The sequence below is a fragment of the Haemorhous mexicanus genome, chromosome 5 (assembly GCF_027477595.1).
Source record: "Haemorhous mexicanus isolate bHaeMex1 chromosome 5, bHaeMex1.pri, whole genome shotgun sequence".
In the NCBI taxonomy this organism is placed as follows: Eukaryota; Metazoa; Chordata; class Aves; order Passeriformes; family Fringillidae; genus Haemorhous; species Haemorhous mexicanus.
The window spans coordinates 16,684,333-16,711,784 of NC_082345.1; the positions used below are offsets into that span (position 1 = coordinate 16,684,333).

General features: G+C 41.8%; 1 protein-coding gene and 1 long non-coding RNA gene across 4 annotated transcripts; one reads left to right on the plus strand and one right to left on the minus strand.

Moving 5' to 3' along the window:
• Window positions 1–998: 998 nt before the first annotated feature.
• Window positions 999–26,579, minus strand: TTLL12 (tubulin tyrosine ligase like 12). Of its 3 annotated transcripts, XM_059846136.1 has the most exons (15): window positions 26,431–26,567; window positions 25,716–25,833; window positions 19,648–19,820; window positions 17,469–17,667; window positions 16,134–16,293; window positions 15,440–15,573; window positions 12,520–12,596; window positions 8,464–8,580; window positions 8,143–8,337; window positions 6,497–6,608; window positions 5,581–5,732; window positions 5,425–5,506; window positions 4,924–4,992; window positions 3,326–3,464; window positions 999–1,509 (listed from the first exon to the last, which is right to left on the minus strand). In XM_059846136.1, exons 3-15 carry the CDS (start codon window positions 19,788–19,790, stop codon window positions 1,358–1,360), a joined length of 1,731 nt encoding a protein of 576 aa, XP_059702119.1. In that variant the 5' UTR covers window positions 19,791–19,820; window positions 25,716–25,833; window positions 26,431–26,567; the 3' UTR covers window positions 999–1,357. The 3 variants fall into 3 exon arrangements, with proteins under 3 accessions (XP_059702119.1, XP_059702117.1, XP_059702118.1); XM_059846134.1 differs by lacking the exon at window positions 25,716–25,833 and having other exon boundaries at window positions 26,431–26,579; XM_059846135.1 differs by lacking the exons at window positions 25,716–25,833; window positions 26,431–26,567 and adding an exon at window positions 24,061–25,698.
• Window positions 1,509–3,329, plus strand: LOC132327207 (uncharacterized). The gene is made up of 2 exons (XR_009486490.1): window positions 1,509–2,250; window positions 3,136–3,329. It is a non-coding gene; the product is annotated as an uncharacterized LOC132327207 (long non-coding RNA).
• Window positions 26,580–27,452: the final 873 nt, after the last annotated feature.

Here is a 27,452-nt window from a genome sequence, read left to right on the forward strand (position 1 = left end):
TGCTACAGCCTTAAAGACAGACCCTTCATCTCATCTCCTCACCTTTGCAATGGCCAAGACAAACCAGGAAATTCAAGCAACTGTAAAGAAACTGTGAGAACCCAGTCACAACATTTCTTTGATCAAATTTAAGTAAGGAACCCAAACCAGCTGGGGTTCTCCTGAGCAGCAGGCCAGCATGGTATGAGCATCACTTCTTGCTGTGCAACCCTGCTCTCCCTTCTGCCTCACTTCCAGAGCAACTGGATTTTCCCAAGTTTATTTCTCCAGCCTATGCTCCAGTCAGTGAAACAAAGCAGGGTCCTGCAGACCAGCCTGAAATAGCCTCAAATATTCCTTCATGTTCCTCATTGCGAGGGAGAATGCGCTGCATGTTTGCAAAGCTGGAAGCAAGGTTTAGAACAGTTACACAATTTTATAATTGTACTTTTTCTCAAGCACATCCTAATTGCTGCAAACTAGCTTAAGTAATTACTACCCATACAACATATATGCTATGGCAGGCAGCAGAATTTTTTGCAGCTTGCACATAAAATAGCTAAATTTCAGCCAAGTGACCCTGATTTGAGGTAAGATTAGGAATGATTCATTTCAAATGGGCACCCCACTGCCAAATACCTCTCTCTCATGCCCTAAACTTCAAAGTCCAAAGACTGGGCTTCTAGCAGAGTTTTCAAAATTCCTTTCATTCCTTTAGGCTTCTGCATTCCTGTGCTGCTCCAGACATTGCCTCCTGCTCAAATCCTCAAAAATCTGGTTTCTTTAAGGGGCAGGCTAAGGATGACAGCCATCAGTACAAGCTTCCTGAATGCCATGGGGTTGTTTTCTCTCTTTTTAAATAAGGAAAATGGGATGATCCATAAAATCTTTAGTCCCATTAACCCCATAGTTCATTACACTGAAATACCTTATTATGATTATGATTATTTCCCACCCACCAGAATGTTTTAGATCTTTGTATAGGAGGGGTAGATAAGAAAAAGACATACAAACCCCAATATGATTCAGTAAATTATAGTTTTAATGTTGACACAAGGAACTTGTGCAATGTTTCCCAGCAAGCAAGCGATCAGGCTACCTGAAAAACAAGTCCTACTCTGAGGTCTCCAATATTCAATAAACAAGACACTTTGTCAACACACAACAATGTTTTACAGAAAGAACAAAAGCAAGACGAGGACAATGCAGACAAAGGGATTACCAATACAGTATACGGCATATTCTTCCGATACAATATTTTTTTCCCCTGGTGATCAGTACAGGAAAACAGTTGCATCAGCAGCTCATAGAACTGAAATATAAATCCTGCTGTTAAGCATATATGACAAGGAAATTGATGGAGTCAAATCTCCTGTGGTTAGACAATGCGTGTCACATGGCAGTTGTCTGCTTCATCCAGAAATAGGGTACTGAAGACATCATTAAAAAAGGTAGGGTGGTATTTGCAGGCTCTGTCACAGTCAGGATTAAAGTTTACCTCCAAGATCTGAGGCTGCATAATTCTTTTCCCTGTCAAGACAAACACTGCTGCTTAATACAAGCTCTACAGAGATCCCAAACCACTATTTTTCTTTAATCCAGACATTTTAGAAAATTATTGGAAAAAGCATCTTTTGTGACCCAAACTGCCAAGCCAGTAGGGTGTTTTTGTTTCAGTAGGTTGGTTATTATTGGAGGGACAGAAGTATGTTCTACCATCATTATCCAGAGGACAATTATCCAACAGATTCTGCAACCACTGTGCTAATTCAATGCCTCCTCTGGAATGAGAATTTGCAGCCAATCAATATGATCGCCCTGAAGCAGCTGTTTTGTTTGTCAGTCTCAAACATCTTCAAGAGAACTCTGCTTCTCCTTTCACATTTCAGTACAAACCTTGCTTTCTTAAACCTCCTAGGTATTGAGCAGTCCTGTTCCTTTAAGTGCAGCGACCCCCATCTGCCACTTCATGCCGCTTCTAAAGGAAGTCAGGAAATTTAATTTTCTCTTAAAACTTCATCAGTTCTGAATCAAATGCATTCTGTGCAGAGAAAACCAAAGGATTTTGTTTCATGTCTGGTGTTGAGATTGTTAAGTGAGGGAACAACCTTTTGATGGATAAGTGAATCCTACTGTGCTTTGCACAGGAGTAACAAATCTCTCTGTCCACAGGCTGCCCACAGCTTTACAGCATTGCCACTGGCACCACCTCTCACCTTCAAAAGGCCTGGGATCTGTGCAGCTCATGTTCAGCCAGGCATGGAATGTGAGGTTGGTTCTTTTACTACAGTAGTTGTCCTCTATCTAGTAATGCCTGTGAGCTGCTATGCTTATCCCATTCAGGACACCTCTGGGACAGGTGAAAAAGGATCCAGTGTGGACACAGCAAAGCACATTCAACCCCTTGCTCCACCTCATCTCAGTAGCAAAGGCTCCATTTTGTATCTTCTGTTTCTCAATCATTTCCCTCCATGAAAGCAACTCAATCTTCACAGAATCAGTCCCTGCAGCAGTGGCCATGGGGCACTCACCAAAAACACAACACCTAATTGCTCTGCAGGCAAACTTGGGCACAGGCAGTCAGCCTCTCCTGTGTCCCAGAGAACCCAGTACCACAAGAAGAGAGTATGCTCAGCTCTCTTCCCTGGCAGTTCTCTTTGTGTTGGTGCCTCTGCTACTTTTTTACCTCTACAAGGAACTCATGTCTGAGTCAGGGACATTAACAGCAAATTTCTGAGCCTCCTAGTAATACAACAAATTATTCAGTCTGTCTAGCAGACTTTGCTACCAGTCCACCATCCTCCACAGCTGCGTGGAAGAAAGGTTCAGGTAGGCAGCCTGCTGTGGCACTAACATGAAGCAGCCTCACTCACATGTTCTTGCAGAGACTTGGTAACAGCTGAATGTCAGCCCTGAGGACATCAACAACACTGAAATGGTGAATGTGGTCCCTTCCATGCTATAAAAAGTCACTGTGCACTGAACACTTCCAGCTTCAAGCCTAGAAGCCACAGACAATTAGATGTCTCCAAGATTTTAATAGAGTTGGGTATTTCAGACATTTGTTTGGGGTTTTTGTGTGTGTGGTGGTTTGATTGGATTCTTTTGGTCCCCCCCCACCCCGACTGTTGTTTTGCTCTGTTTTTCTCCAAACAGAGAACAACAGCAGCAGGGAAAAGAGGATGCAGCCCAGCGGCTGGCAGCTGCATCACTCCTGTTAAGCAGCATGGCAGATGCTATCCCCACAGATTTGCAACTTCAGGTGTCAGTGGGAGGCACAGAGAACAGACTTCTGAAAAGGTTCACAAACATAAACAATTCAACATTCAAATAAAGAACTTCTCACCATCTCTGCTGGTGTCCCACTTAAGCATCAAGTCAATGGCATATATTGCTCTTGAAGATGGATAATCACAGATGCCAAGAGGGGCAGGTTTAGATGTAGCAACTTGGAACAATTCAGCAAATGCCTTAAAAATACTTGCCTAATAACAGAAAAAGCAGTGAATTCTGAATGAGCAGTAAGGTTCCAGAAAAGCAACACACATGTTTCTAATCACTTCATTCATGTAGTGCTTGAAAGGGTTTGCATCAATTGCACTACACCACAGATGAAAATCTGCACAGTACTGGCTTCCAAATGTGCATTTAGATCTAATGCCAACACAAAGAAAGAACTCAGCACCAGGCAATATCCATGGACTTTTCTGGGGAGCCAATGAATACTATGGAAATCCTAAAAATAATGCATTTAACATTAGAATTAATCACCCTCTCAGGCATTATGCCAAGTATTGCACTTATGTGCAGAGGAGGGGAAAAAGAAAAACCTAGAAGAGTTCTGTGAAGACCAGCAGTACAATTGTGAAGTTCTAGCTTTTTTTCCTGCCTATTCAGTTATAGTCTTGCTTTGCTTTGTTCTGTTCTGCAATGAAAAATCTTCTACCCATTTATACTCCTAAGAAAGGTGGGGAGGACTTAGGTATTTTGAAAAAACAGTTAGATATCCAATCTGGAAATGAAATAAACCAGGAAGAACACAGAGATGTGAGTTTTAGCATTGAATTTATGCTGCAGTGAATCATTCCCTCTATTTTCTGTACACTGTACTACTTGGGGTAACCTACAGGATGTATTTTGACATCTCTCTTTTTACCCCTTGTAGTCTCTTTCCGACTATTTTAAACCCTGTCATATTCTGAGTATACAAGGACCTAGTTAAAACAAATGTGAATTAATTTAGAAAATCAAGTCTCAGTTGGATAATTTATGCACTTTTGAATGAATATGCACATATAAAGGATCAGCCATCATTCACTCTGTTTCTTCCAGCTCCTAATGGAAGAATGAAAGAATTCAGTTTTGTGCATGTTTCTGAACCAGCTCTTCACATTCAGCTTTTTCTTTCAAGCACAAATCACAGGAAAAATTAAAATCAATGAGAAGGCCCTCATCTGCCTTCCTGCATGTTTTATGAAACTGTAGTATTTGGAGCTTCCTTTTTACAGTAAAGAGATGCCCTGGTATGAGAGAGCCATCTGTGTTCTGGTGAAAAGTCATCTGTGCAAGGAGCAGGGACAGGGCTCTGGCAAGGCTTCTAACACAGAGAAGCTGGGGCAGCAGCAGAAAACTCTGCACTTGAGAGTAGTCAGGACTGGCTGTATTGCTAAGTCCAACATAAAGAATTATCATAGTGTGATCATGAAATAAAATTCTCAAGTTATAAAATACAATCCTCTAACAATCAAGTATTTGAGGGCAAATTATATAAAGTTCTGAAGAAAAGGTTAACATATGATCTCCTTTGTGATACACATTAAATATGTCTTCTAAGAAAAAAAATCCTAACAACCCAAGACTTTTGGAAAAGCTGGTTTGCTGAGTAAAAAAAACCTCAAAACACATAATGAACATTTACATGAGAAAGATGAGTTGCTGACTTACTTGTACTGTTGCCCAAGGATATTCAGGATATTGTTTTTCAAACAGAGGAATAAAGTCTTCACAGTGCACCTAAAACAGTTTCGTAACATCAAAGGCTGTCTTGGTCAGGAATGACAAAAGAACGGAACATCAAATATATTTGCCACTCATACAAATGCAAGTAGAGAACTAGAGAATTAAGACAACTCCTGAATACCTTCCTTGCTCCAGGATTTTTTGTTGGAAAAGATCACACTAAAGCTTTGACAATGACAAGCTGTTGTTTTTTATAGTTCTTTTATTGTCTCTATCCATGTGGGTTCCATTCAGAATGTAGGTTTGTACTACCTTAGATAACCACAGATGACTGGGGTAAAGAAGGGAAAAAGTCTAGAGAAGTAACTTCAGGTATTTTGAACACCCCGCTCAAGTGGATATGAAACAGACTATTTGCCAACAGCAAGCACCAGAAGATTTTCTACCAACGGAAAGGTGAGGGAGTGTTTTGGGCTGTTTGCTTACCTGTTTCAATGTCACACCAGGAGCGTAATTCATGACGGTGAAATGCTTCTCGTAGTCATCCAAGTCATCAAGCGAAAACGCCCTAAGGAACAGAACAACTCCTCAGTTTAAGGGCTCCAGGGTCAGCAGCTGCAGCCTGTGAGGGGAGGGGAGCACCTGTTGGAAAAGCGCAGCCAGAACACATCGTAGCTGTAGAGCCGCAGGGGCCGCGCAGAGCACAGCAGCACCACGTAGCGCACGTCGAACTTCACCAGCCCCACGTCCTCGCGCTCAAACAGCACCGGCTCCTCGATGTATTTGCACACCACCTACAGCACAGCACGTGGGGATATGCAACTGTCACTGCACTTTGGTGACTTAGGGCAGCCCTGCCTGCATTTCAGCTTTTCCTCAGAAAGGTGCACAAATAGACAATGTTGCTTCTTTCACGCTCTGACTACAGGGTGTGGAAACATGGAGGCCAGGATGTTCTCATTTTCAAAACTCACAGATTTCTAATTCTGGTGACCTTGCTGTTTTGCAACAATTGTGAAGTAATTCTGTGTGCATTTCCGTACCCCAGAAAACACATGCAGTCCACACATCACCAACAAATGGTGCTGAAGCGAGCTCCAGTGCTCACACACAGTGAGATACAGGTGGATGTTGCAGGCTCCCTGTAAAAAGCTCCATAATCCATCTCTTGTTGGCAAGGGTGGTCCTTTGTGCCACCAAGAGAGCAATATTGGGAATTCATTATTGCTTCTGTCACCAACCAGGTGACAAAAGCAATAATGTTCCCAAATTGATGAGCAATGCTAACTATAGCCAGTGTGTTTGTCTGCCAGCTTGAGGACTGGCTTTACAGCAGCACCACGCTAGAGTATCCCTTATTGCCAGGGCAAGTTTTATTCTTTACATAAGAGAACATCAGGCTCTGAGTTCATCACGGGTACAATTGGAGTTTATCAATTTGCAACTGAATGTACTCTGAACTGAATGCTTATGGCCAGCATATGAATTTTCAAACCTCCTACGAAGCAGTTTTTTCAGCTCTGCTTTTTAAATGCCATTCAAAGCTATGCCCTCTTACCTTTGGGCTGCTTTCCCTGTGCCTGATGATACTGTTCAGGTTGTTGGTGATGTGGGTATCCAGGCTTCTGGCTAGGTTCCATGGTTTGCATATCCAGTGATTATCTTCTCCTCTGGGAGAGAAAGACAGAGCAACACCTGTAAGTACCCACCTCATTCATCTGGCTGAATATCGATTTGGCTTGATCCATGTCTTTTCCTGAAAAAACACTTTATAAAGCTGTGAGCTACACTGCAAGAATTAAGACTTTTGCTGACAGCTGGATGGAGCAGGTCTTGGTAATAAGGGAGAGAAAAGGCAGTGGTACCTTTCACAATTTTTTTTTTTTTCAGTTAGGGCCTAACTCGGTCTCACTGTTTATCTCCTTCTACTGCATCTGACTCCATCAAAAGGGGAAAACAACACATCAACAGCATCACCATGAAACTTGCACAAGCAAATCATGGTGTGGAACTGATCTGCCAGGAGCTTGGCAGAGAGAACACTCTGACAGGGTAGTGTGCAATTTTCCAAGTTTGTCCCTACTGACACCTCAAAATCATTCACATTAAATGACACCAGGACTCAACTCTTTGAGAAAAAAAACACACAGTGTATCAACAGTTCACACTGCAGGAAAATAAAACCACGCCACCATTGTCTCACTTTCTAGCACCCAGACACCTCCTGGGGCAAAATTCTTTGAGATATCCTTGAAAAAATCCAGCAATATGCTGGTCTTTTCACCTATCTTTCCAAGTGTGGACAGGGTGATGCTTGATGTCTTTTCCTCAACTTATTAAAGCATCATAAAGTGAGCTGAAGATAGCACTGAACTTCTGTTTTATTTGAAAATTCCTACCACCTTCCCATTAAGCTTACATACACACTGCATGAACTGTCAGTCCTTGATGCTGAAAAGGAATTAAAGCACCACACACTAGGGACATGTGGCAGGTGTGCTCTCTCCTGGTCAATGCCAGTCCATAAGACATTATGTATAGCAAATAATGGCCAAATGAAACACCTGGCAGGTGTCACCATAATAAGCAGGTGTCACCAAAGCAGCAACCTTTCAACCAGAGTACTCCATGACAGACAGAAGAGCAGTAGATAATGCTCTCTTTCTCTCTCACAAGAAGAGAAATCATAATTTCCACCCAAGGGAGCTGCAACAGGAGAAGTGTGGATTTAAAAATCCTAAAGCTCCACAACTGCTTCAGTCTAACACTAAAACTACATTTTACTTTCATAACCTTACAGAACCCAAGTACTTTAAACATTTTTCACTCTGGCTTAAGTGCAAGAACTGCTACTGTTCCCTTGGAAAAAAATCCCACAGTTGTTGCAAACACATTTTGAGCCTTTGTATATCTGTTAAACACAAGAGGCAAGATCCTGACCCAGAAAAGAGCAAAGGACTTCAACTATGTATTCAAATCACAGCAAAGTTTCTGGGTTTCAAACTGCATTGCTTAACCACTCTTACCTAAAATAATAACCTAAAAAGCCCCCATTTTTCAGGTAAAATTCACTTTAATATAAATGCAGCAAGAGCTAAATCATGGTAGTGCAACAGCTGCCAAGACCAAAATGTGGGCTCCTTGTCTTTGAGGAAAGTGAGATCAAGACAGGACAAAACCTAAGGAAGAGGAAACACATGTCACCTTCTGTCACGTTGCTGGAAGCAGCTGATGAACTGAGGCAATTCTGTCTGGAGGTTAAAAGTACGAGGCAACCACGTGGGCCCATCTGGTCCTCCAGCTCGTCTAGCAATGGATGCCAGGCAGTCTTTGACAGTCAGGAGGTTCTCACACGGGAACTGATTCACCATTACCTCAGGCCTCTCCTCACTTAGTTTCCTACAAAGCAAACAAGTGCTTGGTGAAGGGGAAGGCTGGGGAGGCCTTTGGGAACACAGTTTTTATAGCAAAGAAATTTAAAAAGAAGTATTATCAGGGGAATAATGAATCCTATAATTAATTAACCTATAATCTTTGAAGTGTGAGAAGTTGTAGAGGATGTCTGCTTCTCCCTCATTGTCTGTGAATACAAAACGGGGATGTGTCAGGTTGTTGAGGACTTGCTGAATGTCTGTGAAAACCCTAGAAGAAAGAAGCACATGAAAGAAGAAAAATGTCAGTTTAGTTCCTGAAACTGATCAACTAATGCTTGAATAGAAAAAAAACTTTTATGTTTTTCCTGTATACGCTCTCTGTGACAATCTCTTCTTGATTCACAAAAATAACTTAAATTGAAGTGGGATAGATAAAATACTTCTGAGAGATTATCTAAAAATTATCTATTTTGAGATAGAAATCTCAAAGGTAGTTTAGCTCTGACAGCTTCATAAAAACAATAGTTCAGAAGATGATGACTAAACCCCTGACACAGAAGCAGTAACATGAATTCACTGTTCTACATGAAATATCCAGAAGTGAGAGCGGCCTTGTGAATACCTTCACTCCTGAAAGAGCTCTAAAAATCAACCTGCTGTCATCCACATGGAAGAAAGTAATAGGAAATCTTGTCAGCTTAATTCTGTAGCTTCAGAAGATTATTTTTGTTTGTTCAGAACTGTAAATAACCCAAACATATGAAAGTAGGTACATTAGGTATACGCTGGGAATACACAAAACTTTGAGGCTTGATACAAATTCCCTCTCAATCCCATTTAAAAATCACACAAAACCCCAACCCAAACCTGACAGACATTTCAGAATGTCACCAAGAATGAGGTAAGTTATTGTTTATCTTAGGAAATTTCCCTCTCAAATAAAACCACTGACTTGGATGCTAAAATAAGCAGATAGAAATATTGATTATTTTGATGACTTTATAGCTTTAAGTGAGGCTACTCCATTCAGAATTCAGCATGTTAACTCAAAAAGCAAGACCATTTTTTATATCATTCTCATGGTAAGGGAACCTTTAAACAGAATAAAAAACCACTAATTTTTTCCATGAGAAACTACTGTATTCTTCCTCCTCTCCAGATCTATTCTTATCAGTTGTAGAACTTTCTTCTCCTCCTCCACTACTAACCGACTGGAAAATATATTCCCCTGAGAGACACTTCTCTAAAAAGATGAACTGCAGAAATAGCCCAGTCACAGGGGGAAATAAATTCTTTAAAAAGCAAAGTATGTAAGGTGCTTTGCATAGCTCCATGTGTGAGATATTACAATAGTTATACTATTTATGCTGAAGCCTATAAGTCAGAGAGATGACTTCACTCTGGATGAAGGGAATCAGCCTGTTGAAAGAAGCCATCAGTCCTTCCTCACTGTTGCAACAGAACAAAAAAGTGCTGCCAAACCCACAAGCTCCCCTAGCATCCACTCCTTTGGAAAAACTGTTAGTCCTTGCTGGAGCAAAAGGAAATCACAGTGGTGACCTAAAGATAAAAGGCAAATTATACATCGCTGTAACAAAGACCTGAAGCATCCAAAATCTCCACACAAATAGGCAAGAAAGAACACATGCAGCACAAGAACTACTAAAATTGAAGTTGTTCAGAAAAATCTCAAATTGGTTCCTTACAAACACACCCTACGAGTCACCATCCTACAAAGATGCAGTGAGCACTCAGGATTATGTATTTGAAGACTTGCTTAAAATGCAGCACAAAAGAAATAGGGGAGCTCAATCTAGCTTTAAGTGCAGGAACATCATTGCAGTAAGGTGAGGGAGGTTAAGATTAGAGAGGAAATAAGGCCATTTCATTTGTTCTAAGGTAATACACTGATTATACCACAAGGTAAGGAATGCACCAAGTCCCATTCTGGCTTTGGTAGAGCGCAGAACATCTCCACTTCAATCCTGTATTATCAGCCAAGCTATTTTGGACCTTTCAGTCCAGTATCAGTGAAACACTGAACTAATGAAGCCAGCTAACCATACCTCTCAAAGGATGGGCTTTTTCCCCTGGTCTCACTGAAGTCCTGGTAGGGATGCTATGAAGTCTGGGATTAAAGATGACATTCAGTGAAATTATAAAAGTAAGATAAATATTTTTAGATGTTACTTAACTTTAAACTCAAAATATTTAAAGCTAAGAAGCAGTTATGAGAATCAACTCCCACAGCACAGAGCTGACAAGACCAACCAAAACAAAGAGTTGCCTTGTAACAGCTCTTTGGACATTTTAAAACAGTAACTGATGCAGCCGAAGAGAAACATGAAAGAGAAGATCAAAAGAAACAGGGATGATCAAGCCCAACACAAACTGGAAAGACTTTCCCTAATAAATCTGTCTTTGAAGCATTTAGTTCTTTGATTCTTTTTTTCCATTCAGCAATCAGCACAGCTGGATAGAACAATCTCCCTAGGGCAGCAGTTACTATGCTACAAGACCTAATTAAACCTATAAATTTGCTGTATCAAACTACTTGTACTCACTCCCCTGCTTGTCAGGGTTCAGGTTAAACATTTATTTGATCTTCCACTCTCTGTCTTAACTCTGCTTGGATACAAGATGACTAAGAGTTTGTTCCAGGTTCTAAACTTTGCAACTTGAATTTCTTCTGAATCCTCTAAAACAGGAGCAATCCACAAAGGAGAACACAAACATTATTAACAGGCTACACCCATCTACCCAGCTCCACATGTTCTCATCTGTTTGCCCAGGGTGACAGCCCTAAAATCTTTAGAGAAGGCCAAGAGCACTGGAAGGCTGCAGCTCCCACTCAGTCATCTGGACTCTAAGATGCTGCTCTGAGATGTTCCTCTGTGGAGGAACATTAGTACACAAAATTCAGAGCATGAGAAAGACCTTACAGCCTTCTGTCCAGATATGAACAAGATAAAGGAAAAGAGAGGGAAGCCATTAAGAGTACATTGACTGGGTGTGGATTAAATTCCTTAGAAGAAGAGTAGGAAGAATTTGGTGTGTTTTCCCCTCCTTCCCTTCCTAACGTGAATGCCATTCATTTGAAATGTAAGATACAAACTAAAGAGGTAAGCAGTGAAAAATATATCAGTGTTTCCCAACATCCTCAGTATTGCTTTCTGCCTCTATCAGAATGTATTGGCCTTTGACTCCTGTATCTGAGTACATCAGATGAAAAGTATCAGCTTTTGCTTATCCTCGCAGTCATGTAACCAGAGACTTCAACTACAAATGGAACCTCAACTACAAATGGAACCTCAGCTACCACTGAGCAAGTTAAGAAATGCCTCTCCACAAGAAGTGAGAGTTTGATTTTCAGTAGTTCTTCTCAAGTAAACTTAATCTAGGGAGTAACAAAACAACACAAGAAGCTGGTGTGTTAGTACACCTACCAAATACATTTTAGTGCAACTTTACCATTTAAGCAAAAGGTTTCAGGCAAGAACTGTGATCCCAGTGTCAGACTACAAACACCCCAGAGTGCAATTCACAGCACATGCTAAGCAATGGTTTGTTGTTCTGGAATAAAACCAGTAACAAGACAGCCGGGCTATGCAGCACCACTGGTTTTGCTCAAAAAAAATCCCTTATCTTTGCAATGTTCTTCCAGCTTTCTTCTGAAATGGTTTCCCAGCATATGGCCCATTTTTGTAGTAAACACATGTCCAATTCAAAACATCCCAGGTTTTGATAGGATTCCTGTTTGGTAATGCCATCTGAACAAGGGGAATAGTCTGTTATATTCACACAGCACAGAGCAACCCCTATGGACATACATGCTGTAATGCAGAAGACAAGTCTTTAGGATCTCTTCTACACCTTAAATCATACTTAGTGAAAATAACACTGTGTAACTCAGTGTTAAAACACAATGTAGCTTTTCTTTCACCCAGAAGGTGGCACTTACTAAAAAAAAAGGAAGAAAAAGCTAAACTAAATGCATTTTTTAGAAATTATGTGACACTTTGTTCACTTTGAAGAATAAATCCAAAAGAAGTAACTAGTAAGTCAGAATTTTAGGCAAGTGGCTCCATATAAACCCACCTTTAACTTGCCTCAGTTGTTCAAAGATGGAAAAGGCTGTTCAGCCTGAACACACAGCAATTACTGCACATAGTCATGGTAAGAAAACATTCTGTTTGTGGATACGTACTTGAAAATTTTGTCTTTGGCATAAACTGGTGGATTTATCGCTACAGGAAGTTTTTCCTTGTTTTCTGCTAAAATTGCCTAGAAAAGAGAAAACCACAAAAAGTTAATTCTAGGCAGAATGGAAGAGTCCATTGCATGTCTTACTCCATTCTCTTTGGTGCAAGTGAATTTCAGCAAAATTACAATCCCATTACGTTGTGTACTATGCTGTTCAGAAAAAAAAAATCAGAAGAGCAGAGGCAGAAGGAAATCCTTACAGTAAAAAGGAGTAAGAAATAAGGCTTCAAGACCAGGGCACATCAATGCTGCTGAATGACCTTGAGAAATTCTTGTTTTCTAAACATGAAAAAAAAAAAAATCTGCAAATCATAGCCAATCATATACAATAAGACAAAGTTGTACTTCCAACAAAATGGAAAACTGACAATTTAGTTGTGATACTTTGTTACAGATGACTAAAAAAATTATAGGACATTGGAAACCAATTCTGCTCCTGTGAAAATGAGCAAAACGTTTTTTGCAGTCTTCAGCAGGAATCATGCCTGCAAAGTCTCTCTCCATCCCGTACAGCCCCCTCTGACTGCTAAAAGGAAATATACTTCTGCATCACTGCTGATGCCCTGCAAAAGGAAGCAGCTCTCAGAAACTCTGGGACAGGAGAAGTGCATCTTGAGAAAGAAAAGCAGCTGTTGCTGTGCAACAGCTCTTAGAATTCCAGCTGATCCAGACTGTCATAAATTGCAGTGAGGTGTCTGTCCAGCCACAGATGTACCTCTTTACCTTTAAGGTTGGTATGGCAATAAAATCCTACAAAAGTGGAAAGAAAAACAAAACCACAATGGTAATCCAAAGATCTTAGACACCACCTTTTAAAACAGATTGGGCAGGACAAATACAAAATAATTCTTGTAATCACTCCAGAACAAGAAGGGAGCCTGTCTTTTAAGGTGAGAACATTACAATTCTCAGAACAGTACTAGAGGATGCATTACTGTGTTTTTTGCAGCTCAAAGCCAGGGAGCTGATGAAATCTCCCTAGTCCCATGAGATACTTCCTCCGTCCCAGACATTTCATTAGAAGCTGCCTCCTCTGACACTTGTTTCTGCAATCATTGCCTCATCATCACCCACAGTATCATCTAAGTTACAGCCTTTGTGGTCTGTGCTGGAAATCAGAATTAGATAACACAATAAAAAAACACGTATCAAAAAGTTAAGCCAAAATGTTGCTGTGACAACTCTCTCACTATTTTATATATAATGAGAAGTGTCAGCAACATCTTTCTTACTAGCTGTATCACCTTTGGATCCCTTTCTAGCTGTGTCACTGTCATGTTTTATGAAAAATCCTTTCCTTAGCATTTTTCCTCCTGAGAAGCTGAGAGGCCTCAGGAACAAAATGTAAACAATTCTTATCTGCTGCTGTGGAATGCAACAGGTGGATCTGTGATTGGTCTCATCTGGTTGTTTCTAATTAATGGCCAATCACAGTCCAGCTGTCCAGACCATGTCGGTCAGCAGCGAGCCTTTGTTATTCATTCCTTTTCTATTCTTAGCAAGTCTTCTGATGAAATCCTTTCTTCTATTCTTTTAGTAGAGTTTTAACATAATATACATCATAAAACAATAAATCAAGCCTTCTGAAACATGGAGTCAAGATTCCCGTCTCTTCCCTCATCCTGGGACCCCTGCGAACATTGCCACATGTCACCTTTGGTGTGTCTAGGGATGTGGCATGCCCTGAGCTACTCCTCACTGGCCTGTCACCAGCTGAGACTTTCTTTTACTCTAGAATGTCTAGCAGTAGATGTAAGTTTTGTTGGTTGGTTCTAGCATCAGTAGAGCTCTCATCTCTCCTCAACAGCTGAGTGGCAGAGACAGTTTAAAAAAAAAGTTACCTTGAATAGATGTTTTTAAGGTAGAGTGGTAAAGGAGGACGCTGGACTCAATTGCCACACAGTTCTTTAACTTGACCTGATCGTACCAACACTGAATTAAAATATGCAAAAGTTGCCTTCTCTGAGACTCTGTTAATGCTAAGTACAGCTCTTCCAAAAATGCAAAATCCCAACCAACCAATCTGCCTTAGGTTAAAAGACAGCCTAGCTATTATGAGCATACAAATTTACTTAGCAGAAGCAGGTTAACTTCACTTCTGACTAGATATTGTTAATAACAAGCTGGATAGAGCATTTTCTGCCTCTCATCCACCATAAAGAAACAGAAGGTTGAGGTTTAGAAGCTGTATTTTGAATGCTATTAGTAGCCAATACAGCATCCTCATAGGTATCAGTTTCCTCATTTTTCTAATAAGTGAATCTCATGTAGACATTGTTCATGACAAGGAGATTCCAAACATTCATTACACTTCATTTAAAATATTATAAACATTTATTAGAAAGGAAACAAACTGAATGAGAACTTTAGAAGAGTGCCATCAAATTAAAAATGCTTCTGTTCCAATATTTAATAGTTCTAAACCACAACATAGCCCAGCATCCAATCTGAAAAATTCAATTTTTCTTAAAATAATAAAAGAAATCTTTCTGTAATTCAAGACTGAACAGCAATGCTACAATAACAAATTCAATCAATAAGCCTATTAGGCAATGTATCAAACATCTACCTGGAAGATGGACACCTAATATGAAGCACCTTGTAGTGTACTTATAAAAATTGCCATGCAATATTTAATAAAATATCAAAACTCATTTATGTTGCTCCAGTATTTAAACACTTAGATATTACATATAAGACATGTCTTGTCTCACTGTGCTTTGAATTGCTTTTTTAAATTTTAATGGCTGTCCTCTGAATCAGTCTTTAAAAAGAAGCAAAATCAGAATTCTTGCAATGCTTTTCTAGACACTGCCCTCTTCTTAAAAGAGATAAGATATGGAACGAACCTGTTAAAATCATACCTGGTAATGCTCATCTGGTGGCTCTGGAGTAGAAGAGCTGACGTCCAACACTTCAGTAGGCACCCAGGGTAACAAAACACACTTCCTAATCAGGCGATCCATCTCCCCATAAGCATAATCACGAGTGACTTCATCTGCACCAAAACCAGGAGAACCTTTAGGAACTGCCTTTCATTTCCCACCGAAAATCTTCAAATGACAGCTGTACAGTCAATACCACCACAACTTTTGTTATTTAAATGAAAAATTAGAGATAATTAAAGAAACGTGATAAAAAAGTATTATTTAGGATGTTTTATCTTCTCCACGTGATGGAGGCAGAGGGTAGCCCCTGATTAAGATTACAGGAATAAATCATTGGCCTGGTGTTTCCCAACTTTCAGAGCCTGACTTTCTGACAAAGATTTTAAAGGATTTTTTTTAAACCCCTCAGATGACTGAATTTGCAGTTTCACTAAGATAACGATGCCAGATTCAAATTCTCTGTCAAGAAAAAATAGCAACATTTTTGGACTGGTAATAAAATACAGAAATATCAGAGAGAACTTTTATATTTGACAGTGTAACAAGAATGCAGCCATTTTGGTCTTGAAACATTTGTTCTACTGTGAAATGTTCAATGATTTTGTAAGAACTGGCCCATTTTCTATTGCAAGCTTTAAAGAAAACCCCAGCTCCTCAGACACACACTCACCACCAGTTTCAAGGTCTCTCAAAGGCCAGAGAACTGTGTAAGCAATTTGCTGAGGCATATAAAACAAAGGTGCTGCTGCAAAACTTGGCTGGTCTGAATGCTGAATGCGTGATCCAAATTCATCCATGATGTACCACACAGGAACCTTCTCCTCTGCAGTCTGTATGAATAAACAGAGTGGGACATCTCACACACATAGACTGCAGGAAAAGCTCCATGAAACAGACGCACTGGCAGCACCTCTACACCACTTCTCAGATTCCTGCTTCAACCTCCTCTTTCTTGCGCTACTGCTATTGCCTACCAGACCCACTTTCACTGAACCAAACCAGCTGCTTAAGACAGCTAAACCAGCAGAAGGCTGCTTGGCACGGTTAGTTTCCTTCAGTTTCTTTCAGAATCAATCAGCTAAAAAGTGTCTGAAGTTTAAGAGTGAAGGAGAGCAACACTGCCACCTGCAACAACAGCTGGCTGCAAGTGTTGAGGCTGCATCATCAAAGCACCCCTTCTTGCAACACTCGTCACAAAAAAATCCTAAATGAGAAAATAAACTTTAAATTGCTTGGTAGCACTACTGTGGCCTTTTTATGAAGGCAGAAATGGAGCAGAGAGACTAGACTTGAGATATTTCCCAGAAAAGTGAAGAGAAGACAAGTTCAGCTACGGAATTGTCTTCTGGAAAACCACTTTTCAAGTGGTTACACAGATAATTCCATTTCACTCACAAGTTATTCATGACGAATTGAGAAACAAAGAGATAGGATTGAAAGACTCAGAGATACTGTTCAGATTTCTCTTTCATTTAAGGAAAAAGTCACAATTAATCCCCTTTTCAGGGATTTTCAGACCTGATTCTACTATGAGTTAAATTTGAGCTTAAATGATAAAGATGACCAGTCCAGAGAACAGTCTCAAGACCCTGAGCTAACAGGGGCAGTCTGATCAGGCTCTCACTGCTCAGGACTAGCCCTGTCCATTCTGCATTGGGCTGAGGCCAAAGAATTCATCTTTCTCCTCTTTAACTCAAAAGACTCAAAAAAACATTGGAGCTCCACTGCAAACCCTACAATAGGGTTTTCACCTGCACCCCAGGGGTTGTATTACCTCAAAAATGGCATGTGTGCACTTGAAGGTGTTTGAAGGCTCAAGACACGTTGGTACAGCGCTGAAGGACTAGAGGGCAGGTGACCAAATCAGGTGTAGCATTACCCACACACCCTAAAAGCAGCATCTGCTTTCCTTCCAATTAGAAGGAATGCCTGTAAGGATCTTTGTTAATATTCATGTATTGGAACATATCCACCCCAAAATTTTTAGCGTCCTGAACAGTCTTACCCCTTGAGAGAGCTGGTAGGTCTGGCTGTACTTCCACATTTCCTGCAGCACCAGCTCGATGCTGCCCTCGTCCGGGAGCTCCCCGTGGAAGGGGATGCCCATGAGGCTGGCCATCCTGTGCAGCAGCCCGGGCACGTGGCGCAGCTGGTGCCGCGCGTGCTCCACGCGGTAGGTCCAGGCGTGGTCGATCAGGAACACGCTGCAGGAGAGTTGGGTGGCATCACACCCCAGGGTGGTGTTACACCCCAGGGCTCTCTCACACACAGACACATGCTCTAAACAAATGCCGCCTTTCCCTGGAGATGGTGTGATAGCTAATATGCTCTTAGTCACTCCCTGAGCACACACTGTGGCATTGCAAGAGCAACTTTCCAGCAGTAATTTACACTCTGGTTTTGCTCTAGGAAGCTTATGGTGCATTAGTGAGCATTTCCATGAAAATGAGGAGAAGATAAAGAACAGGCACTCAGTTTGTGAGCTTATTCCCTTTAAAAGCCAAGGACACAAATGCCTTCCCTTTTTATCACTATTAACGCTACTGCATCAACCTGATATTCTTGACTTAACCAGGAAAACAATATACTGTTTTGAAAAATTACTTCAGGACCTTGTTAGCCACAGGGTTTGTGACCTCTACTGTCATCTGTAAAGCCAGGTGGAGAAGTCTGATCATTAGAAGCCTGTATGTGCTATTAAAAGAAAATGAGCAATAAGTTTTGATCGTTTGTTTTGTTCTTTCTTTCTTTGGGTGGGGGAGGGACGTGCCACCAAATTATTTTTAGAAAAAATTGCATTGCTTAAAAAAATTACTATCTAATCCAAAATAAAACCATACATATCAGGCACAGCTTCCCTTGACAAGTTTAACCCTTGCTTAGGCTGCATGACTTAGAAAAAAACCACAGTTTTTCAAACAGATGGGTTCTTCACGTTTTGGTGATATCATCTGACTGAACAAATACAGAGAAAAATCAGAATTCTAATTGCTAGTAAAATCCCCAAACCACACAAAAACCCCTCCACAACACCTATATTTCAGAAAGCTAAATACATGTCAGCTGTCACATAGGGCAAATATGGTTGAACAATTATTGCATCCCAGATTCCACACACATATGAAACCTCACTTAATTTCAAAATTAAAGACTCCAGAGAATGCTACGGTCAAGCTCTTTCAAAATGTTAGCAAACAGGTAGGTTGGTGTTCTGCTCCCATATTCAAACACCTGAATGCTGCAAGGAGGCCCAAGATTATCACAGGAGCTGGTTTTGAACTTGATAATTCAAGAGTATTCTCAGATTCAGAAGGGTGATTGCTTAGGTTAAGGCAGGGGTACAAAGGCACACACCTATGATTCTTTGTTGGTTTTACTCATCAAGCTTAATTTAAATTTTTAGGTTTTGCATGTTTACCTAAGATCTAAAATGTATGAACAGTCTCACAGAAGTTTTACAGAACTGAGGAGAACTGAACTTAGATCTCCAGCAGAGATGACTTCATCTCACTGTTTTTTATTAATATATGACAAATACCCTGTTCTATGTCTGAAACCAGTAAGAACACAAAAGGCAGTACTATAATATAAAGTTGTTTCTTACACAACTTTATACTAGTCCTATACACGCCTCCTAGTCTTACATTCATGACAGATAAGCTGATTTGTAAGCAAGAGAACAGTAACTTGATACATTCAATTCCACACACATGCACATGACCACTCTTGAATCATACTTTAGCTAACTGAAGGAAATGGAAGCCCACAGAATATTACCATGAGTACTTTCTCGGCATGAGATTTGTGGAGATCACAAGTATTTATTTAGGTTTTTTTTGCACATGCACACTGTCTTGCAGATACAAAGGTTTGCTTTACTTCTGCAGAAATCATTTCAACATTGCCTTTTCCTTTTTTTCTCCCTGAGTTTACTAAAAACCAATTTCTAAGTATCTTCCTGCATGATTTAAAAAGGAACCACATTAAGATATTTGTGCACCCAGTACCCTTTGCAAGGGGTGCTTCATAGCATGCATCTTTCCTCATACATGCAGCTATGTCTTAGAGGTGGAAAAGAGGATTTCTGAATAGAATCCAACAAGTCTCAAAGCCAGCTGTCGCTATTATTTTAGGATTTCCCACTACTCAAAGCCTGAAGACTATTTTCAAAAATCACAACTCACCTATTGGGATTGGAGGCTTGAAGTCCATTCTCATTTGTTACAATAACTTTGAAACAAGGTCCATTTCCAGGATTTGGTTTCTTTTTAAAATGTTCTTCCATTTCTTCATCAACTTCTTCCTCCTCCACCTCTTCTACTTGCATTATTCCAAAGTAGTCACCAGCATCAAATATCTGAGATGGAAAGTGCACAAAATATCATGCAACGGGATAAGGCAGCACCCTGACATGCACAATGAGACACCAGCAGACATTTCTTCCCTGTAATCTGATAAAAAATGGCACTTTTAATTTAAGAGATGAATGAAGAACAGCATTTATTCTCTCACATTTTAACAGAGCTGTTTGTTTGGGAAGTTTCTTTAGTTAATACTGGCAGGAAGCTTTGTTGGTTCTTTTGGCACCAGCAGGTCTACTAATGATTGTCTATCAGTTTAATGCCTCATTAAGAATTTTAGAGGCTGAAAACAGAATACCCTTGCACAACCTTTGCTCAAATCAGTAATTTAAGACCTGCCCAGGCTCCACAAGCAAACTAAAGTACATTAAGGTCCCTGAAGAAAAAGACCTTTTCCCAACTGAGCTCTGACCCAGTTAAGAAATCTCAGCCTGCTTCCCTCTCTCTTCTTTCCCTATTAAAGGAACTATCAGTGCTCATTCAACCCCAGATAAATTGGGAGATTCCTTATTATACTGCTATATATAAAGTTAAGTTTCATACACTTATCTCTGCTAAGGTGCTGAAAGGGGTTTGTTTACATTCTTGCCTACTCTGGATGCAGCAACTCCATCTAGAACATATAGAAATGAGGGCAGTCACCACACAGGGCTCTCTTGCCAAACAGCAGGCTTGCATATCTGGCAGAACCAAGACCCTGCTGACAACTTCCATCATTTCAAAATGAACATATGCTTTTAGGAAGACAAAAATAGGTAAAGCCTCAAAAGACTGCTGAAATTTTTCAGAGAGAATTATTTTGCCAGAATCACTCACACACTACCTAATAAACCAGGCACAGGCAGACAAATCTTTTGCCTTAATCTGACTAAAATGTAGCAGGGAAGGAGAAAGGTCTGAAGTCTGAGCTCTCGAGTTACTGGTTCAACACTCCAAACCTGCAATGGTTCAACACACAGCCTGCAATGCCACATTGCTAAAAATCATTACTTCTATATATTGTCAACTTCTTAGCTGTAAAATGCCAGTGGCAGCAACAAGCTTTCATTTGTTCAGGTGAGTGTTTCTATAAGAATTATTTTTGCTAAGCCTCAAAAGGAGGGCGAGGAAATCAACTCCACAATTGTGAAGAAAGGCCACCTAGAAAAAGCAGACAATTGCTCAAAGAGGAAGTGTCCACCATTACAGGGAGAAAGTCAGCAGGAGAACAACAGCTGCTTCTCATCTTAAGCCACAGTTCACAGATCAGCTCCAAGTGGAGAAGTATCTGAAATTCCCTTCTGAGGAACAGGGGATGGTATTTTCCTCTGGAATAGTGAAAGCCAAGGGGAGGGGGTCATGTTGGATAAAAAATCACAGAATGTCTTGGGTTAGAAGGGACCTTAAAAGATCATCTCAGCTCCATCCCTGCTGCCATGGGCAGGGATGCCTTCCAGATGTTAACAATAGCTAACAGCTATTAGCTGTTATTAGCTAACAGCTTCTTAGCACACAGCTTCTTAGCTAAATGCTAAGGAGACGCTAACAGTATGTTGGCTAATACATACATATGCACCTTTTTAGGGTAAAGAAAATTACTCTCCAAACAAACTTACTACAGATTAAAATCACATCTATTAAAAAAAAATCAGAAATTTTGGTTTTTTTTCACTTCAGCAGGTATCAAAATAGCAGTTCCAATTTATTTCTAGTTTTCCAGTTGCTAGAAGAGGATAATATTACTCAGTAGTAAGCAGTATCAAAACCTCTTGCTGTCTAATAGAAGCCTCCAATGCCTTTTAAAGTCTCTGCATGGTTGCCTTGAAAATGTGTAGTTATTGAAATTCATGTAGCTGCAAGCAGGTCCCAGCAAAAGGAAGAGCCCTTCCCTGTGCTCACAAGTAATTTTTGTCAGATTGGCTCCCAGCTGGGTGAGCTCCCTGGTCTGGTTTAGGGCACAAATGCTAATCCCAGCCCATGGCAGCCAGCAAAAGCAGCGTGCCAGGAAACACGTTCCACTCTTCCCTGAAGTGACACTACAGTACTCCTGCCTGGATCAAGGGCCATCCTCAACAACCTCATTAGCCAGCAAAGAAGCGACAGACAAGTGACTGGGAGTCGTCAGAAAATGAAAAGTGCAAGTGTGACTCAGGGGAGCCACCTGACATGTGCTGTAGCATGGCACTGTGTGTTTTTCACACTTGCCTTTTGTTTTAAGGAGTTTGAGAGTGGGGCAGGAGGCCAGCCAGCGGCTGACTCAGCTTCAGTCTCCCCTCAGGACAGGCTTCACCTGTTTTAAGGAGTTTGAGAGTGGGGCAGGAGGTGACTCAGCTTCAGTCTCCCCTCAGGACAGGCTTCACCCGTTTTAAGGAGTTTGAGAGTGGGGCAGGAGGCCAGCCAGCGGCTGACTCAGCTTCAGTCTCCCCTCAGGACAGGCTTCACCCGTTTACCAAACACCCACAATGAATATCAAGTTCCTCCACAACACTAAGGGGAAGCTGTTGAGTTTATATTTTAGTTTTTTGTATTAGATATCATCTCAAGACTGAAAAATGAAGGGATTCCAAATGCCCTAAGCCAAAGTTTTGGTCTTTCCCTCTGACAAATTATCAGATACATGAGGCTGTAGCAGATGCATTTAGCAAAAAATCTCCACTTTTAATACCTTTACAGAATTATTCTTAATGAAAAATTTCTCCTAGAGAGTTTATAGCCTTGCAAAAGTGAACTATGTGTATTCCTCACCTAAAGCAAATCACACTTCTCACAGCAGCTCAAGACCACCTTAATCAGTGGCTTTTTGTGAGGGCTGTGTTGTTTTTTAAACTCATAATTGATAACACAATCAGTTCACTGATGGGTTTGGAAGAAGCACCTCGTTGTCAGTGTGGATACACGGACAGTTTTGTGTCTCCTCTCTTCCTCCCTCCCTTATAGTCAGGCTGTCACACTGAACCTATTAACACAGCAGCTTCATTAAGGGAATCTTAAGTAAGCTCCTTAAGCAAAAACCAGCTGGATAAGATCACACCACCAATCTGAAAAGTAATCTCTGTCTTGAAACAGAACAGGGAGAGCTCACATTAAGTATTCCACCAGTGTAACCAATAACCTCTAGACAGCAAAAGGGTACCAACACATTCCAGTGGCACAACTGCTTGCAAGCAAAACATGTTTGGGCAAAATCCCTCCCTCTTCCTGCTCAGGTAGAGCTCCAACCTAACCAACCCCAGCAAACCAGAGAACTTGATACCAAACATGTCATGACAGTTACCACACAGGCATCTCCAGCAAATTCTTTTAAGGCACACTGCAAACTGCTTTGAAGGCAACAGGTAACCTCTGAGCAACAGGCTGCCCTCCACTGCTCTGGAAAATAAAATCTAGCAGTATTATCATGCTGCATTCCTTCAAGTAATTAATTAAGAGCCTCCATTTCTAACTGGGATGAAACTCTAAGCAGTCTTTTGCCAGCAACATCTGAGGGCTACCAAAATCTTCCTGCAATACAGAGAAGTCGGCAAAATAACTTACAGTATGGCTGGAATAGAAAAAGAAAAGATTATGAATAAAATTAGATGCAGGCACTGTATTTTCCAGGCTTATAAACATACTACACACAGTTTATCCAAGAGCATAAGAAACACCCACTACACCAGAAATACAATTTTAGCTCTTATAGTGAATGATTAAACATGCATATATTTTATTTTTCAAGTTTCTACCAGAAACACAAAAAGAATTTCCTCCCAAAAGACACTGAATGCTAAATGCAAAACGAATAGCTAAAGGCAGGTTTACCAATCTAGCAGTTATACCATGTTTTGAATGAGCAATTCAATTACATAATGCTCTCAGAAGGAAACCTGCTCCAGCAGATCCCAAGGTAAATTAAAAAAAAAAACAAAAAACCAAACCCTCCACTTCTCACAGGCTTTGGTGTACTCAGTGGAGGGAGGGTGCATTCACTCTGTATGCTGAAATATGTGTGACAGTGTTGGAAAACAGCTGCTTGGGCTGGGTTCTAGAGGTATTGATGCAAGAGATATTTTTATCTGTATTACAGATGCAAATTTTTCAAGTTCTATGCTAGAAAGTTTTAATCTTTGCAGCAGGTTAGGAAAAAGGAAAAATTCTTCCCATTTAACACATGTAACAAGGAAACTCATCCTATGTTCTACACTGCCCTGGGGTTTTGCCCCCTGAGTTATACTTTATTACCTAGATTCCCAAAACCATTTCACCCCTTCCACTCACCTCCTTTTCTTTCTTTACTGCTGCTCCTCCAGCCATTCTGCATGGTCCAGTTCTAAGTAAGGTCCTGTTAGGTCTGTCTCTACCTCTTCAAGAGTTTATCCCAGTCCATAGCCCTCCTCATAGTAACTTTTCCTGGACACCTTAATTTTCTCAATATCCTTTTGCCCTTCTTCTGGGCAAAAACCAGAAGCTGCAGCAGTAGAGACAAGCACTCTCAGCAGCTTGCTTTATCTTATCTTCCAAAGCCCACTGAAATAATTAAGTCTATTTTTCCACACACAGTGGGACATTTAGTACAGAAGAGCCTGCTCAGCCGCTACTGCAAGTAAAATGAAGCAGCAGGAGCAGTCTGCTGCCTTAAGGCATGTGCTTTCTTCCTTCTGCCTTTTCTCATCCCAGCCTCCATAAAAACATAAGCACCATGGATCTCTCCTCACTCTACTGTCTCACCTTCTCAGTGTCACACCCTCTCAGCAAAGCTGCCTAAGAAGCAAAGATTTCAGCCACAGGTCACAAATCTCAAGCCTGCATTAGGTCACAGCACAGGTTCAGTTTGCTACCTCCAGCTTCATACTGGCATGTGGAAACACAACGGGTCTCAACTTTGGGTTTCCTTGGCAGCTTTATACTGCCTTCTGTTCCGTCCTCTTCTAGGACATCCCTTCTCATACCCTCCTACCTAAGCAGAGCAGCAGATATTCCTGCTCCAAGTTCCTTGCATGAATGCTTACTGAGGGGAGTGTAATTACCCAAGGAGTTTGTGACTGGGCATATGCTTGAGATAGTATAGATTTTCAGTAATCTTCTTTATAATAAACACTTTTACTATCTTGTTTATAATAAACACCAATTATTAACACTACCACACAACAGACTGAAAGCAGCAGGAACATACTCAGACCTTTCCTGACTATAAACACTCATACCACAATTTGCAATGCTTTTCTCCTGTTCCTACTTTGAAGGTGAGATGCAGAAAAGAAGCACTCAGGTAACAGGAAATTACTTTACCTGGACACAGGTGTTAAACTGCAGTTCCCTCACCTTCTTTACCATTCTATACTACCAGTTCAAACTTCTCACCCCATCTCACCCATTTCTTCACTGCTTATCCTGCCTTCCAGCAAAGCACCACTAGTTGCTTTCTCCCGTTATCAGATCTCTTTCTCTCCCCAGGACTAGAAATTCACCTCATTCATATTTTCTTCTCCAGGTCGACTTCTCCAGTCTCCCTGAAACACTCTCAATTCTCCAACGAAAGGTTTTGGGTTTTATGTCTCTTTCCTGCCTCAGTTCCTTGCTCCTTTACTCCCACAAACCAAAGACAGCTTTCCTCATCACTGAGGCTAGGCTGCAGATGTGCAAACTGAAAAAAATGTCTAAATACAATCTGTGTCTTCACTTAATCTGTTTAAAACCACTCCTTTTCTTCTCTTTGTTTCTCTTCCCTTTCTCATCACAAAGCTCCAGGAAGCAAGCAGATGGTTGCTACAAAGGTGAAAAGGGATACTCCACCCTGCAGGGTGCCTGTGCCTCCACATTCCCTTTAGCTCAGGGCCAGGGATCAGCTTCACCTGAAGAAAACTGCCAAGCCAGGTAACTCATGCACACACGAGATGAGCTGACTGAGCTCTGCACAGTTTTAAGTGACTGACCGCAGGGGGAGAGCGACGCTGAGGGAGCAGCCCCGAGCCGGGGCGGGCGGAGGCCGTGGGAATGGCCGTGGAGAGCCGTGCTGAGGGCAGCCCCTGCGCCACTCTATGTGGAAGTGAACTGTAAAAAAAAAAAAAAAATCAGGCAAAAGCCAATTCAAACCATAATGGATTAAGATATGATAACATACTGAGTCTAACACTACTACCGTTGCTGTTTTTTCTTAATTCTCTTTAGCGTAAAAAGCTGAGGGTTGAGGACACTGTCCTGCATTTGCCTGGGACAGAGATAATTTTTGTCTTTGAAGCTGGTAGAGTGCTTTTCGATTCATCACCTCTCTCCAGTACTGTATCTCTAGTTACCAGGCTTTCCAAACGCTTCCAAACTTCACGCCGACAACAAAAAGGCGAAATCAGATACGCACAATACACCTGACGTCTTTTACAGCCCCGAGCGGCAGCCTCGGTAACACAACCCGCTTCGTGCCTTTCCCGCTGTCCCCTGCTAAGCAGCACCGTGCCTCTCCTCTCTTCTTCACCCAGGGGCGCAGGGGCTGCCCTCAGCACGACTCTCCACGGCCACTCCCACGGCCTCCGCTCGCCCCGGCTCGGGGCTGCTCCCTCAGCGTCGCTCTCTTCCGTCTCGGGGCTGCCCTCCGGGGCTGCTCCCTCAGCGCCGCTCTCCCGTGCGGGGCCGCCCCCAGCGCCGCTCACCCACCTCTCCGCGCAGTTTGCGGCTCAGGCTCTCCCAGTATTGCGTGGGGACTCGCGATGCGCGGAGCGCGGCTCCGTGCAGGGCCACGAAGGCCGCCAGAGCCTCCTCACCCTCTCCCGCCATGGCCGGGCCGGAACGCGCCAGGCGGGGCCGAGCGCGGGCGGGGAGGCGGGAGCGGCGCTCGGGGCGTTCCCGGAGCCGCCGGGGGTTCGGCGCTGGAGCGCGGTGAGGGACGGGATCTCTGGGAGCGCAGGTGCGGTTACAGACGCCCTGGAAGAGAAGGGCCCGGAGGAGTCTTCAGTCTGCCGAGCAGATGTGGGTTCTGCCTCTCTTTTGGTCTTCTTCTGCTCTTGAGCCTTATAACAAAATTCACAGTGTTCGTGGTGCAGTGCTGGCCACAAGACCAGACTATTTCCCCGGTGTTTTAGGGACTCTTCTGGAAGGCCCCAGCCATAGCCCCTGAAGTGGGTTACGGGTGGGGTGTGAGGCATGGCAGGCACTGATTGCTGGCCACCGCAGTGGGAGTTGCTCTCTCTGAGTTGTGATGCTCAGGAGAAACTGTGTCAGTCATTTATTGATTTAAAGCTTTTTTTATTTTGAAGTTTGACAAGGAAATTTTAACATGTAAGCCTGTTTTAAACATCTGTCAGTACGAGAGGGAGTGTGGTTTTTGCAAGCACCTGTAGCAGAGTGCTGGCTTCCCAGTTCTTCATTGGATGGTTTAGAAGAGATTTCTGAGAAAATTGCTTCCTTCCACAATTTTGTGGGGAATAGCCTAAACCAGTTAAACCTGAGGCTTTTTAAACATTACTGGTAGCTTTGGTCTTGCCTCAGGTATGGTTATAAAGGTCCAAGAGCGAAGCCAGGTGTCTGACACTGCTCAGAGCACAGGTCAGGGCTTTGTCGTGCCTGATACTGCTGCTGGGAGCACCCACATCGCTCCCTGTGCAGATTATCTGCTCAACAGACCACGGAAATTCCTTTTCTTGCCAGCCCATCCTCAAATCAAGGATTCAACTTCAGTG